The sequence below is a fragment of the Silurus meridionalis genome, chromosome 21 (assembly GCF_014805685.1).
Source record: "Silurus meridionalis isolate SWU-2019-XX chromosome 21, ASM1480568v1, whole genome shotgun sequence".
Lineage (NCBI taxonomy): Eukaryota > Metazoa > Chordata > Actinopteri > Siluriformes > Siluridae > Silurus > Silurus meridionalis.
The window spans coordinates 10028860-10045750 of NC_060904.1; the positions used below are offsets into that span (position 1 = coordinate 10028860).

The 16891-nt window shown below is 35.8% G+C and overlaps 1 protein-coding gene across 1 annotated transcript in view; it reads right to left on the minus strand.

Annotated features, from left to right (window-relative positions):
- The window catches only part of gnal (guanine nucleotide binding protein (G protein), alpha activating activity polypeptide, olfactory type), a 74452-nt gene extending 63219 nt beyond the window's left edge, over nt 1-11233 (minus strand). The window contains exons 1-4 of the mRNA XM_046833546.1: nt 10744-11233; nt 10442-10514; nt 9562-9616; nt 9281-9400 (exon numbers count right to left, since the gene is read on the minus strand). Of these exons, the coding sequence (XP_046689502.1) occupies nt 9281-9400; nt 9562-9616; nt 10442-10514; nt 10744-10882 (387 nt within the window). The 5' untranslated portion in view covers nt 10883-11233. The remainder of the gene's footprint in view (nt 1-9280; nt 9401-9561; nt 9617-10441; nt 10515-10743) is intronic.
- Between the last annotated feature and the right edge of the window lie 5658 nt (nt 11234-16891).

Consider the following 16891-nt stretch of genomic DNA (forward strand, 5'->3'; position numbering starts at 1 on the left):
AATCACACCTTTGAGTTTCTGCTATCTGTCTAGCGTGGGTAGCATAGCCACGTTCTATCAGAGGAGAATAGGTAGAACACCTGATTGCCAAAATAATCAATAGCAACAGCGTTATGATGAATAAATGTAATTTACAAATTAACTTTAGAAATTTTTAAACAAATAAATTATGAATGGAAAAAGAGGAATAGTACATTTTTGCAAAACAAATTGACCTACCAAAACTAGAGCTAGAAAGACAGAGAAAGTGATAAGAAGAAACTCTTGAAGGCTTAGACTCAATGAGGCTCGTGATACACTCTGAATGAAACCAGTGTGCATTATACTGCCTTGAATAGAGAAAGTGTAATATAGACAAAGAGAAAAAAAAAAGCGGAAAAGAAAAAAGAACTTGGAGAGTGAGAGAAAGAGAGAGAGAGAGAGAGAGAGAGAGAGAGAGAGAGAGAGAGAGAGAGAGACTGACTTCGTTGTAGCTAGTTTACCTAACTGCTAACTATAAAACTGCTCTTTAACAAAAAAGGTAATACATTCATATAGGCATGTGTAACATTGTTACAGGCAGTCATCGACTTACAACCTATACAACTTATGACCATTCGACTTTATGACCACAATCGCGTACGACAGTAAGAAACAAAATAGTGTAGAGATGATACAAATGGCATAAAATGAACAAAGAAAATGATATATACAGTATAACAATAATGAAAGAAGATTATGATCAAATACTACTTAAAGATTTTTATAACATCATTTCACAGTACTGTACATATAGCCTACTCTACTTACGACTAAATCGTGTTACGACCGGTCTGTGGTCGTAAGTCGACGACTACGTGTATATTTAACTTTTTTATACTACAAAAACATGGTATGCTTCTATAATCATATTACAGAAAACTTAATGCTTACATATACAAAAAAATGTGCATTAAAGACCGAGCGAGCGAGCGAGAGAGCGAGAGAGACTGACTTAGTTGTAGCTAGTTTACCTAACTCCTAACTCACCTAACTATAAAACTGCTCTTTAACAAAAAAGGTAATACATTCATATAGACATGTGTAACATTGTTATTGTTTTTTATACTACAAAAACATGGTATGCTTCTATAATCATATTACAGAGAACTTAATCAATGCTTACATATACAAAAAAATTATATGTTTGCATTATTGTGTCCAAGCACAGTGACAATAAGAATAAGAATAATATAATTAAATAAAACATACATATATATATATATATATATATATATATATATATATATATATATATATATATATATATATATATATATATACACATACATATATATATATATATATATATAATACTCTCTTGCTACTCATAATGACTTTTTGCATAGATTTACAGGTCATCTGCACTCTGACCCCAGATTGGATATGTGAAGAAAATAAATTTGTTGTAATGTCTATGTGACAAATAAACTCTATTCTAGTCATGTCCCTCTAAAAGCTCCTAAGAACTTGCCAGATACTCTCAAAGTCAGAAAATGAAAATGGCTTTTGTATACTAAGCCGTGTGTGCGCGTGTGTGCGTGCGTGCGTGTGAGAATTATATATTTTAAAGTGTGGTCCCTATCAATATGTTTTACAGTGTGTGTGCCACCGACAAGCAACAAACTCCCTCCTAATTTGAGAGTCTTGACTCTTGCAACAATGAAGAACCAGCAGGTGTTATACATATTTTTTTCCTGAAGTTAATTAGTTTACATTAAGGTCCATAAGCATTTGGACACTGATACAATTTGTTATTTTTGTCTCTGTATACCACCATAATGTATTTATAATTAAGCAATCAAAATGCAATTTAACCAAGATAATCTAGGTGTCATATACATAGGGGTTATAGTTAAATTAAAATAGCTGTTTTGATATTTAATCTCCATTTATCTGTAAACTGACTTTTAACCATTAATTACTTCAAGAAAAGCATCTCAAAAGCTGTTTTTTTACACAACATGCAATGAGCAACAGCACTGACCAACTCTATCTGAACGTGGCTTGAAGGTCTGCTGTGGTATCTGGTAGCACTATGTTAGCAACTGAAGCCCCAAACATAGCCAGCCGTCACCTGAGTGTTTCGTGCACCTTACAATAATAGACTAGAATTTTGCCAGTAACTTTGCTTTCTGTATTTGGTGTGACCCCCTTACTTACAAGTAATAAATGTAAGGAAATATTTCTGGTAACTGTTGATAAGTCCTGTACAATGACTTAATGGAATTGTAGCCTATTCCTAATTCTAGTGGATTAAGGTTTGACATTCCAAAGTAATTCTGTTCCTGTTCAATCATTCATATATATTATAGCCCCTAGAAAAGCCTCAGGCTAAAAAAAAAAAGCAATCATACTGAGCTGGGAAAGAAAAATAAATCCATTGAGGGATTTGAACAGATTCAGGCTGTGGCATGAAGATTTATTTTTTTCTTATCGCTGCATCCATGATTTTGATTAAGTATGGCATGAAAGAATGGAATCTTTAATCCTCTTTAACCATTATGTGTTGGAATGACTTAGATCATGTATCAAGGCAATGACCCATTTTTTCTTGAGATTCAGTTTATTGACAGATGTCCTGACATATTCCTTTAGAATTGTCTGGAATAATTCTGAATTTATTGTTCATTCAATATTGGCAAACCGTCCTATATATTTTTCTATATTCCTCCAATGATTTCTGGAGATAAATTGAAAATTCTAACGGTTTCTAAAACTTTAAAGCACCACTAAATAGGTGGAAAAGCTAGTCCCAATACTTTTGTGTACTGTTAAAGTTTTAGTTTATTTTTATCCATTAACAAAATGAAATGTAAATGAATAGATGAAATATCCTAATTAAAACAATATTCTGTGTGATCACAATTTGCCTGCAATTCTTTTAGGTATATTGCACACAGTTTTTGAAGGAAAAATCCTAACTAAATCTCCAACTCGATTTACAGAAATGCAGCCCCCAAACTTGCAGCAAACCTTGGCCATGCTTTACTGTTGCCTGTCTCCAGCTCTTCGACAAACAAACTTTTTTGATGACTCATCAGTCTAGGGTAATGTTACACGATATACTGGTACTAGCAAGGTATCCAAATACCCTGCTTTTAAAAATAATATGATTACTTGTTTTATTAGTATATACTTTAAGAGAGATTGACCATTGTGCAACAACAGGGGCAGTGTGGGGGCAGTGCAAATTGTAGGTACAGCACATTGTGTGCGTGCCGAATAGATTTTCCTTTCCGGTGCACTCCAGCTAGTATATAAAGTAGCTGCAAAATTAAATATGGCATTATTTCGCTTACATTGTTGACAGTCACAGCAAGCCAACCTACATCAAAAAAAATCCTCTGTAAGAAATGTTACAAAACAACGTAAGCGAAGGGAGCCAACATGTCCAACTTGGCATAGCATTTTGCCGACAGACTTGCCAACTTGATTTTAAAGAGCGACAGACTAGCAAATATAACACCAGTATTCATAATTCTTAATCTGCTATAATTATTAATTGTTATAATTAAAACTACAAACACATCCATGCCTTCAGCACCACCTATTTTATATTATTTTATAACTATACTATAACATGCTATTTAGCACATCTACTGGATTGCTGCTGTTGTTGCTTTGCACTACTTTGTTTTACATTGTGTTTATACAGTATGCACAATTATTAGGCAAGTTGTATTTTTGAGGATTAATTTTGTTATTGTACAACTACAGTGCTTTTGGTCAATCCAAAATGTTAACAAACCCTCAAACCTGAACATTTAAGTAGTAAAAGTGAAGTTTTGGCTTTCTTAAGAGAATATCTACATGTAAACCATTATTAGGCAACTATTGAGTGTGCAGAATTATTATGCAACTAAATAAAAAACAAAGAATTTCCCATCTTGTTTATTTTTACCTGTTAAAGTGAGAATAATAAACAAACTCAAAATTTACAAATAAACATTTCTGAAATTTCGATTAGTCACAAGCCTTCCATTCACGGAGTTAGTCAGTTTCTTGATCTAGTCAGAATTAACTTTTTGTGCAGCCGCAACCACGGCTTCCCAGACACTATTCAGAGAGGTGTCTTCCAAAAATTGGCAGTAGGTCTCAGAGTTGATTTTGAGTCCATTTTCAACCCAAAAAGGTCCAACTAGCTCATCTTTAATAATACCTGCCCATACCAGTACCCCACATCCACCTTGCTGATGTCTGAGTCAAAGTGGAGCTATGTGTCCATTACTGATCCAACTACGGGCCCATCCATATGGTCCGTCAAGAGGCACTCTCATCTCATCAGTCTATAAAACGCTTGAAATATCGGTCTTCAGATATTTCTTGGCCCGTTCTTGACATTTCAACTTGCCTGTCTTGTTTAGAGGTGGTCGGGTTTCAGCCTTTCTTACCTTGGCCATGTCTCTGAGAACTGAACACCTCATACTTCTTGACACTCTAGGTAGGTTGCAGTTGTGGAGTATGGCAGCACTGGAGGATAATGGTTCCTGGTAGCTTGATGTTTGATTCTTCTCAAATCTTTGGCGGTTAATTTGCGTCTTTTTTTCTCAACACATTTCTTGCGATCATGTTGGCTATTTGCTACAAAACTTTGATGGTTCTGTGATCACACCCCAATATCTTAAATATTTCAAGAGTGCTGCATCCCTGTAAAAGATTTTTTTAAACGTTTTGACTTTTCCGTCCGTTAAATCTCTTTTTTGGCCCATCTTTCCTGAGGAGAAGAATCTGCCTAATAATTATGCACACCTTGTTATAGGGTGTTGATCACCTTAGGCCACACCCTCCCTCATTACACAAATACACATCACCTGATGTGCATTAAATCCAATAAGCATTCAAGTTTATACAGTTTGGACTTGGGAATGATGGATAAAATGATGATATGGTCAAAATAATCACTTGCCTAATTATTGTGCACACAGTGTATCCAAGAGTACACTCTTGTTTACAGTTCTCTTTTAGCAAATTGTACTGTATAACACATACAGTAGGTTTACTGGTGCCGCTATTTTGCATTTTGTGTATCTATTCTACACTGTCTTGTGTTGTCTTTTGTCTGCACTGTTTGCACTAGATTGCACATGATGCACTTTATGTGGCTGGGACAACTTGGCTCTGTGTCCTGTTGTGTAGCTCTATGTTTTTTTTATGTAGCACCAGGGTTCTGGAGAAACGTTTTATTTCACCTTGTACTGCGTCAGCAGAGGTGGCAAAAGTGCACACATACTTCGCTTAAGTAGATACAGATACTCATGTTTTGAAAAATCCTCTGGTAAATGTTGAAGTAGTGACTATACTTTTTTTACTCAAGTTGAAGTAAAAATGTTTGGGCTCTGACATGTACTTAAGTAAAAAGTAACCCATTACTACTACTTGTTTTAGTGTCACGCTGGTAACTGGACCTCACCTCATGATAATATTAGGGCTGTCACTGGATTAAAATATTTAATTGCGATCAATCACACGATTATCCTGAGGTAACACGATTAATCGCAACTTAACTGCACATTTTCATCTGTTCTAAATGTACCTTAATTGAATACTTTTAAACTGTAATCTACATGGGCATGGCCAAATATGGATGCGAGATGATCATGATCAGGTGTCAAGTCAAGTTTATTTCTATAGCGCTTTTCACAACAGACATTGTTTCAAAGCAGCTTTACAGGCTGTTCTCAGTCATGTTTACATCGCTGACTCCCTCCGTCTTATTCACATTAACCCCATACTTCTTGTTGCCTTCTGCCCTGCTTGTTGTGAGCTTAGTAAACTAGTCTACGTCTGTGGTGTGTGAGAGCCAGGAAATGATAAACCAGTGGTAGATTAAAAAAGCTGCACAATTACAGGAAACAGGTTAATGGGCTGAAAACGACATACAATGAGAAGAAAAATATTTCACTAAATAGATTAAAACTAAAGTAACAAGCTGGTTTGATATGTAAGAAGTAGAAAGTACAGATCTTTGTGTAAAAATTTAATGAGTTAAAGTAAAAAATAAAAAATAAAAAGTGAAGTAAAGTATACGAAAAAAATCTACTAAAGTACAGTAACAAAGTATTTGTACTTCATTACTTCCCACCTCTGTGCGTCAGCTATATATGAATGAAATGGAAATAAAAGCTTCTTGACTTGACTATATAATTGTCAATACACAGCGTTTTTTCGTTTCGAAAAATCCATAAATAAGTGGCTTTGTTGTTTAAGCCGCGGGGTTCAAAACGTGGAAAAAAAGAAGCGGCTTATAGTCCGAAAAATACGGTAGTAAAGCCACAGTAAATCATGTTTGAAAACCTAGTAGTAGACAACAGATAACTGTTGCAGTAAACAAATGCTATAAAAAAAGAGAATAGAACAGAGAAATGAAGCAAGCTAACTGGCTTAAAAAAAGAGAAAAATATGCATTGGTGTATAAATGCATAAGCAGTCACTGAAAACCACAACAGTGACTAAAAAATGTGTCGAATTCATGTCGCGAATGAGCTGATTGCACAACCTTGCTCACAAGTCATGCCAGAACAGATCTAGTGCGATTGTTAGAAAGCACTTTACACAATAGCACTTAATTAAACTACACCATTTTCACATGATGAGGATTATACAGTTTTTTTTCAACAGTGATGTTTCACCTTCATCCGTGACACCAGTGCGTTTTCATTTCCTGCTGCCATTTGACCCTGTACTCTCCACCATTTTCAGGCAGCTGTGTTAACTTGCCATCACGCTAAGCCGTAACTTCAGCAGCCCAACAAATCGATAACCGCATTCGTTGCTAAATTCATTATTAATTATTATTGTTTTTGTAGCCCTACATATATAATTTAATTATTATACAAAATGTAATTAATAATATTCTAGATGCTTATATCTTCAAAATGTAACAAAATGTGTATTTTTTAAACAGAATTTGCCAAAACAATGCTGTATTATATATGTTTTTTAAAAGCATGGTCAACTTCCCATCTGCAATTCTCATTAAAAACAATACAAATGTTGATTTATGCAAATATATATATATATATATTATACATATTATATATTATATATATATATATATATATATATATATATACACACACACACACACACACACACACACACACACACACACACACACACACACACACACACACACATTATATTACACACAATTTGTATATTTAAAAAAAAGTCTCTTTCAGCTTCTACCATTAGGGGTCGCCACAGCGGATCATCCGTATTTGTGATCTGCATGTTCGATTTGGCACGTTTTATGCTGGATGCCCTTCCTAACGCAACCCTCCCCATTTATCCGGACTTGGGACCGGCACTAAGAGTGCACTGGCTTGTGCAACCCTAATTGACACAATTTTTATATAAATATATACAAATATGTTACTCTAGTGTGAGAGAGAGAGAGAGAGAGAGAGAGAGAGAGAGAGAGAGAGTGTATGTATGCATGTACGTACAGTGTCTCAAAAGTGGGTAAACCCCTCACATTTTAGCAAGCATTTTAGTGTATCTTCTCAAAGGACAATACTATAGAATAAAACATAGATTTTGTCAATGTGCAGCTTGTATAGCAATACAGATTTTATGACCTTAACATACAGCCAATAATGTCAAAATTGCTGGAAACAAAAGTAAGCACATTCTAAGTGAACATGTCAAAACTGTGTCCAAAGTGTCAATATTTTGTATGAACACCATTCTTGAGTGTAGGAAAGACACAATGTTTTTGGTACTCCTCCCCAGGGCATCGCCACACATGCTGGACAACATTTAGCCAGTTTTATCTTAGTATTATCAGACCACAAGATGTCTTAAGCAAACTGTTTGCAGGCTTTTTTTTGAGCCAGCTTTAGAAAAGGCTTCCTTCTGGAATGACGGCCATGCAAACCGCATTGTTGCAGTGTGCAGCATATGGTCTGAGCACTGACAAGCGGACCTTCCACTTCTGCAACGTTTAAAGCAATGCTGGCAGCACTCATGCGCCTGTCTTTTGGAATGGAAGCTGGCATCTGAGGCACAGAACGAGGACTCTTCTTTAATCGACCCTTGCGAGCCTGTTCTGAATTAAAACTGTCTTGGAAAACCTCTGTATGAACCTGGCCACTCTACTGTAACTCAGTTTCAGGGTGTTACCAAACTTATTATAGCCTAGGCATTTCTTTCTGGAGAGCAGTATTCTAATTCTCAAATTCCCCAGATAGTTCTTTGCAATGAGGTACAAAGTTGAACATCCAGTGGTCAGAAAAAGTTAATTGTATGCAAAGCACCAACTTTTAACTGCTCTAATACAAGATACCCAAATATGTATGGCCTGTCAAGCAGACAAAAACAAACATGATGAATAGGACATGTCTGCTTTGCAAGGTTGGAATGACGTTACAGCAGTTATCACTTCGGGTGTATTCACTTTTGTTGCCACCTATTTTGACAATAATCTGTATTGTATGTTGCAGTATGTTGAGTAACTTTCAGAGGACAGTAAATCTGCTATACAATCTGCACATTGACTACTCTACGATATATCCTAGGTTAATTTCTATAGTATTGTCACTTGAGAAAGAAATGGTTGCTGAAATTTCAAATAATGCACATATACCTGATTATGTTTAATATATATATTAAACAATCATGTATATGTGCATAATTTGAAATATCTCCAAATGCTCACTTGAATGTTTAGTTTTTTTGCATTTATCCCATCTCTTCGCCTGCTGGTTTCATGCCATATGATTGACTGCAGGTGTAAAGGTGTTTCAATTTAGGTGGCTGCTGTGTGTTTTTGCAAAGCATTGAGCTTGTGAACAAAAAGGTATGAGATATATTGTGCAGATACAATACAGTATCTTTTTTCTTTTAATATAAACAAATACAATACTAGAGTAAAATATATCTTAAATCATTATACACAGAGCAACACAAAACCAAAAAAGATACCAACAGCACCCTGGTGTCTAAACACATCCAAATATATGATAGAACAAGAGACAAATATATGTACTGATATATGGTGGACACAAAAGTTGATGACTTCAGCCAAAATGCATACCACCTATAGCTCTAGTTCCAAAAGGTTTTTATAGAATGCACAAACATTGTAATTTGTTGTTATATTGAATATTTTCCTTAATTTAGCATGCATTGTATGAATGTGGTGTGCAATCCACTACCCACTATACAACCTGCAGCTACTTACAGTATAGCTACAATAAACACTTCATCCATTCTCATGTTTAAAGACCAAATACTTGACTGAGATAATACCTCTTACCTCTGTGTAGTCGAAGTCAGAAAGTGGAGCTATGCTTTTTATATAGTCAGCTCGAAACTGATTGTCTGGGTTGGCAAGTGGCACTGGGGGTATTAAAGTGCTCATGGCCGATACTATTGTCTAAAAAAGAAATCACACACACACACACACACACACACACACACACACACACACACACACACACACAGGATAAATGTGGAAATAATTGCATTCATAAACAAATGAGATTACTTGGACTCAGTGTATTAAAAAAAAATAAATAAATAAAAATAGAAACTTACTACAATAGCATCCTTCACATTTTTTCGGATATCCAAAATTTTCTGCTTCTTTTCTCTGAGGAAAAAAAAATATATAAAAAAAAAGTGAACAAACAAATTTAAAAAATCTAAAAGTATTGCCAATGAAACTCAAAATACTTTGGTGAATGTTTAAAAGTTTTAAGTACATTGAACACACTACAGAATACAAATTCTTAGAATAGGGCTAGGAGCATAATATTACTAGTAATAATCAATTATATTATATATAAAATATATGAGAATTATTATAATGCAGAGGACTGGTCTACATTGTAAAAGAGTTCAGAAAAATGTGAAAATATTTTGAGCTGGCATGTGCCTCAGCTGACTTTGGGGTAATACATTTTATTTTATCTTAGTAATGAGGGCCCCCCACACACACACACACACACACACACACACACAAACGATCCACTTGGAAAGACAAAAATATAATTAATACCCGCCATCTGCATCAGCTGAATTTGTGCTAAATTATGCATTTTATCTGCATTTTGTTACTAATGAGTTCTGACAACATTCGTTGGCCAAATACCGGAGCCTTGTTATTACCGAACCAGGAGCTAGTTAGAAAATGATTTAGCTATCCACACACAGGATATAAGCCACGACGAGGCCTTTATCTGTTTGACAGCTATTAGTAAGCAGTCGGACACAGCTAGCTTGTCGCCATGCTGGCCGACTGCTGGAGATCTGTATTTAAAAAAAATAAATAAATAAATAAAAATAAAAAAAAAAGCAAAAGCCGAAACGACGCGTATCATTAAAACAATAACACCCGATTACCGACGCATCGTCTTAAAGCAGCAGGCCAAATCTGGCACCACGCCACGATTTAAAATGGACAACGAATACTTACTCTGCGTTAAAGCCGTTGACGTGCAAGATCCGCATCTGCTTGACAATCGTACTCTTTCCGGATTCTCCAGCCCCTTCGGCAGAAAAACAATTGAAAAGGAAACAATATTAAATGCAACAAATTGCTGTCAACACAACGCAGGACAGCGCCGTTTCATTTCGCTTTCCTTAGCATGGTAGAATTGGAAAATCCATGTCAGTTGTCCAATCCTTTGTATTATTCAAGATCTGTCAAAATGCATTATCGATAGAGCTACCACATGCACGCCATGTCGCTTCAAACGTACATATAGGGCATCTTACCTAATAAAAGCAGCCGATGTGTGGCTTTGTAAGCCTGCCTTTCCTTTTGTAACTGTTTCTCTATCTTTTTATTCGCATCTCGTTGAGCCTTCTCGTCAATACGCTGGTCTTCGGTCTTGCTGTTCCCCAAACAGCCCATCTTCCGCCAAGTTCTCCACGCAAACACGACGTTGTATAATGAAAGCTTGTATAAAATATTAGACTAAAGCTCTATCACGCGAAAAAAAACGAGGCGGGGAAAAGAATAATCCTTGGCTTGCCCGTCGCCGTCGGTAAAAAAAAAAAAAAAAAAATAGATTTACGGGTTCGCTTAAACTCAAGCACAATCCATCCAAATTTATTTAAATCGTTTAAAAATGTGCATCCTCTTAGAATAAAGAACGACTCCCGTTAAAGAAAGCAGAAAAGGACTGAAACTGTGATACGTCTGACGGATCCGATTTCGCTTCTCTTTCCCCGTCACTGCTTTTTTTTCTGTCTAACGTTAGCTGGCTTTTTCAGGCTCAATAGTGCTCCCTGTGGTTGTAGGAAGTAATGTTCAAATCACACGCAGCAAACTGCTCAACCATACAACCAGTACAGTTTCTATAAAAAAATATCACTTTTACATTTAATGACAATTTGATTACTATTAATTCTTTTCAGTTATCACACACAAACGCATATATATATATATATATATATATATATATATATATATATATATATATATATATAAAAAGCACATGTGGAAAGATAGACAATAATTGCCATGTTGTGGGTTCATTGAGCTATATTGTGTAATTGTGTTATTGTGTAACAATAAGTATTACTGTCCTTCAAGTATTCATATCTACTTATTTATCTACTTATACTATCTCAATTATCTAATTATTAAAAATAAATCTTAATAATAAACGTTTTTCTTCTTTCACCTGTAACTCTTTTCATTTTTATATATTCACCTTACTGACTGGATATAACCTCATAGCAAGCCAGGAAGTTAGTCCAGAATGTGTCAGCAAATATCTAATACTTAAAAATAATAAATAATACTGTAATAAAGTATCTAAACTAATATAAACTGATTCATTAATTAACTTTTCATTAATCACAAAATACTGCTTGAAATGCTATAATAATGCAACACATAATCTTAATCCTGAATACCTGAGTAAACTCTTCACCTTTTATGACATGGCACATCTATATCAAGGTCAAAGTAGTGGCTTTCAATAAAAACCTAAAATTGGAAGAACTCTGTTAGGAGGCAGAGTCTTTGCAAGATTATCCCAGTTATAGTATAACCTTCCTCCATAGGTTTAGTGTTCAGAATTATTCATTTTAATTCAGAATTTAACTGGTCTTAAATTATAAAAATAAATTGCATTGAAGTGTGAACATTAGTGATCTCTATGGAATTGTATACTAGTAGGTTACATAAGGTCAATTAAATAAAGTCATAACAGATTGGTTACAACAAACAAGTTGGCACAAAAAGCGGCTACATATAAGTTTATGTAAATTTATATAAAGCAGCAATCTACTGATTTTATATCCCAGACGAAGCCCATAGTGCTAAAAGTCATCTTTACACAGAGAAAAGAAGAATTAATGTGATGAGCATTCCAGCACTGGTCGCATTTACCTCTAAAAACGGACCTATTGCAAATACACAGGCTGTCATGCAAATGTGGAGCTGGTTTTGCATAGATAAAGCAGAAGCATTTTCCAGAATAAGATACCAATACATATGACAGGCATTTTCCTTCAAGACTGAGAAGACTTGTTTGTACTTTATTTTTTTATTCCATGGGGGCCCCTTTAATCAGGATTACTATTAAATTGTTAACCAAATCAGCTTTTTAGAGTAGTGATCCAGGTCAAGCAAATTACACAAAGTTATAGCATATGTGTCAATAATTTGTGAGAAAACAGAGTAATACTTATATGCTGTATTTCACACAAGAACATTTTATGTGGTAGAGTGTTACAGTATCCAAGCAAAGTAGTATTACTATGTCTTTAATTAACCACAGCCAGTTGTGGCTGTGTTTTATCTAATTACGATGGAGATTCACAAAAAGGACACCAGCGTTATGCCAACAAAGAAAAAGATTGTGGAGGAAAAATGTGATGCAAAGGTAATATTAAAGACGTTTAAAAAAACTTCACTGGATATACAGGTTCACTTTAGCTCAATCATAAACACAAACAAACCAGATTTAGTTAAATTATTTAAAAAAAATGTGCAACCTCTTAAAATACAGAACAGCACACAAATAAAATTGCTTAAATATAGATACAATTTCACCCCTCTTCCCTGTTACTGTTTTTTTCCGTCTAATGTTAGCTGAGCTTTTACAGGTTCAACAGTGCTCGATTGAGATCATGCAAATGAACAACTCTGTCATTTGTACAAAAATAGGTTCAATGCAAAGAGAATGATAGGCTTGTTGACACTTTAGAAGATATTTTGATACAGGTAGCTTTTCTTTCCCATACAACTTCCCAAAACAACAACTTACTCCTAAATAGCAGTGCTCTTTCAAAGTTAGCCATAAATATATGAAATCTAAAATAAACAAAGTGGAAACAATATATAACCAAACTGTTTTATTTAATTAAGTTTGATCTCAATATAAAAGTCCATTTTAAATGTCTTATTTCAAATTGACCAAGATAAGGAAGAGCAGAATTTCATTGAGGCCAAAGAAGTAGAAGTAGCATTAGCAGTAGTAGTTGATGTAATAAAGTCATAATAATAATAATATTATTATTATTATTATTATTATTATTATTATTATTATTATTATTATATTATTATTATTATTATTATTATTATTATTATTATTATTATTATTATTATAACTCAAACATTTTGTTTTTGTTAACAAGCTCAAGCATTTTGTGTCCTAACCTCAATTATGGTTTTGGTAGCACTCCTAATTTGCTAATAATATCGAATCTTGCCCATGTTGGCCCCTGTCGACCGTTATAATTGGCAACAATAGGCACATAAGCATCACAACCGGAATACAGAGCAATGGAAGAAGGTGGCCTAGTCTGAGGAATAATATTTTCTATTACATTGCATGGATGAATGGGTGTGCATGCATCACTTACCTGGGGAACACATAGCACCAGAAGGAAAAATGGGAAGAAGGCAAGCCCTTCGGAGGCAGTGCGATGCTTTGGGTTTTGGAACCTTGGGTCTGGCTATCAATGTGTATGTTACTTTGACACATACCACCTACCTGCTGCAGACATTGCTGCAGACCATATACATCCTTTCATAGAAACAATATTCCCTAATGGCTGTGGCCACTTTTAGCAGGATAATGTGCAATGACACAAAGCAAAAATGCTTATTGAATGGTTTTTGGAGCACAACAATGTTTGAAGTGTTGCCTCCAAATTATTAAGATCTTAATTCAATCGAGCATCTGTGGAATGTGCAGAACAAGCAAGTCTGCTCCATGGAGGCCCCACCTCGCAACTTACAGGACTTAAAAGATCTGCTGCTAACATCTTGGTGCCATGAACCACAACACACCTTCAGGGGTCTCATGGAGTCCATGCCTTGACAGGTGGCAGCAAAAGGGGAACGAACACAATATCATAATCAGTGTTGGGCAGTAACGCGTTACTATAAAGCAGTTACTTTTGACAGTAACTAATACTATAACGCATTACTTTTTAAATAAAGTAACTCCGTTACCATTACCGTATGGACAAAACTTTTTTGTCAAATGTAAGCTGTGTCTTTCTGGTTCGAAGGTCATATCTACTGCTATTGCAGCAACTCCAATCTGTCGAAGCACCTCCAGAAACTCCATGCCTCGACGAAGCTAGAAGCTAACCCGGATGTTGTACATTGTTGATAGTTTTCATACTTAAGCTGTGAAAGGGACTTTTAAAGAGCTCAACACAACAGCTTTTATGATGCAGGAGCCACTTTAGTTTTGATTCAGAATATATTATTCAGCTTGTTTTGTTATTTATTTTAGAAATCCTTGTGATATATTCAGTTTGTGCTGGTCTGACTTAAATAAAATAGTGTTTAAAAATTACTTTGTGTTTAAGTCAGTTTTGTGTTTGTATAAACCTTAACGCATAAAAGGGCATTAATGGGAACATTAAAGAACGTTCTTTAAAAAAGTAACTAAAAAGTTACTTTTAACAGTAACGCATTACTTTTTGGTGTAAGTAATTAACAAAGTAACTGAGTTACTTTTTGAATGTAGTAACTAGTAACTGTAACTAGTTACTATTTCTTAGCAACTAGCACAACATTGATCATAATCATAATATTTTACTTGATTGGTATTGATTGGTACTGAAAATAAGATTTGTCTTTGCATGCATGAAAAACTCAAGAATCTTTTTTTTATTCAGATTCAAGAATTTCTCTGTAAATAGTTATACTTGATATAGTTTCACATATCAAGGGAATTCATAAACTCATGATTCCAACTCCACCAACATCATCAAGTTGCTGACGACACTGTTGGGCCTGATCTACAACAGCGACAAGATGGCCTTCCTACAGGAGATTAAAAACCTGGAGGGATGGTGCCAGGAGAACAATTTTCTCCTGAATGTCAGCAAGACTAAGTAGTTGATAGTGGACTTCAGCATGAAGCAGGAGCGGTCATACCAACCGCTAAACATCAACGGGATCCCAGCGGAGCGAGTGGACAATTTCCGGTACCTAGGTGTTCACATCACACAGGACCTGTCTTGGTCCTGCTACATCAACACCCTGGTGAAGAAGGCCCAGCAGTGTCTATACCATCTGAGACGCATAAGGGACTTTAAACTACCCTCTTAGGGGTTAGGGACCTTTTACACTTTCAACATTGAGAGCGTCTTGACAGGTAGCATCACTTCCTGGTTCTGGAACAGCACCATGCAGGCCAGGCGAGCCCTCCAGAGGGTGGTGCGGTCAGCTGAACGTACCATCCACACCGAGCTCACTGACCTGCAGGACATCTACAGCACATAGTGCTGGACCAGAGCCAGGAAGATTGTGAAGGACCTCAACGAAATATTTTCTTTGTTGCGTTCAGGGAAGTGCTTCCGCTCCTTAAAAGCAAACACAGAGAGAATGAGAAAAGCCTTCTTCCCACTGGCCATTCGGAGTTTAAATCGTTGGTAGTAACTTACACTTCTAAAAAACATATACATTTTTTATCACCACATTATTTGTGTAAAGTTGCTTTGAGACAATGCTTATTGTTAAAAGCGCTATACAAATAAAAATGAATTGAATTGAATTATGTTGCGTTGCATTGTCATCTGCAACAATTATCCTATGGAATTGATGTCTATAAGAATGTGTGGTATTAAGGCACAAACCCACAATACAGAGCATAAACAATCATGCAGGGATAAACATTTAACTGCTGTCTTCCGGTGCGCAACAAAGTAATAAGTCCGCGTGGACACCAAAATTAGTAACTTGGTTCCTAGGACAGTCCTTCGTACACAGCCACCCCCAATTATCCGTCTGAATGATTGTAAACGCCAAGAAAGCCGGTCAACAGTGTATAAGGCTGATCCTCAAGCCTAGGTAGCGGAAATAAGTGTACCAACAAGGCGAGTGTAGGACATATCATGAACTCTGACACGAGCAGTGCGTAACTGTCAGCCTGTGGCACGCGCACTTCCGGTTCTTCGTTCACTTTTGCAGCTCCCACTTCCGGGGGAAGCGCGAACTTGCAACCGCCCAGGTGCATGAATGGACGTGGATTCCTCTGGTTCTTTGCCAGATAGTCTCGTCGGTTTCCAGATCCTTTTGAGACTTTCCTGCCCCTTGTTTTGCTTCCCGGATCCTTTGGGTTCGGTTTTGGATCTTCCGTTTTTTTTCGGATTCTCGCTTTGCCGCCAGTCGTGGTTTGTTTTTGATTTCTCTATTTTTCAAAACTCACACTGGTTTTCTCTCTCTGTCTCAGCCCTGCCCCCGTGCGGTGTGGTCGTAAGTTTTTGGATGCTTGGTTTTTGTGTTCTTTTATATGTGGACTATTTAGCCTTTGGTCATATGTTTTTGGACACTTTGGTTTTTTGCTTTTTGTTCTGCTAGAACTTTGTGTTTTGCCTGAATATGTTTTTGTGATTAAAAACTTTAAATATATACCTTGCTGGCATCCTGCATTTGGGTCCAACT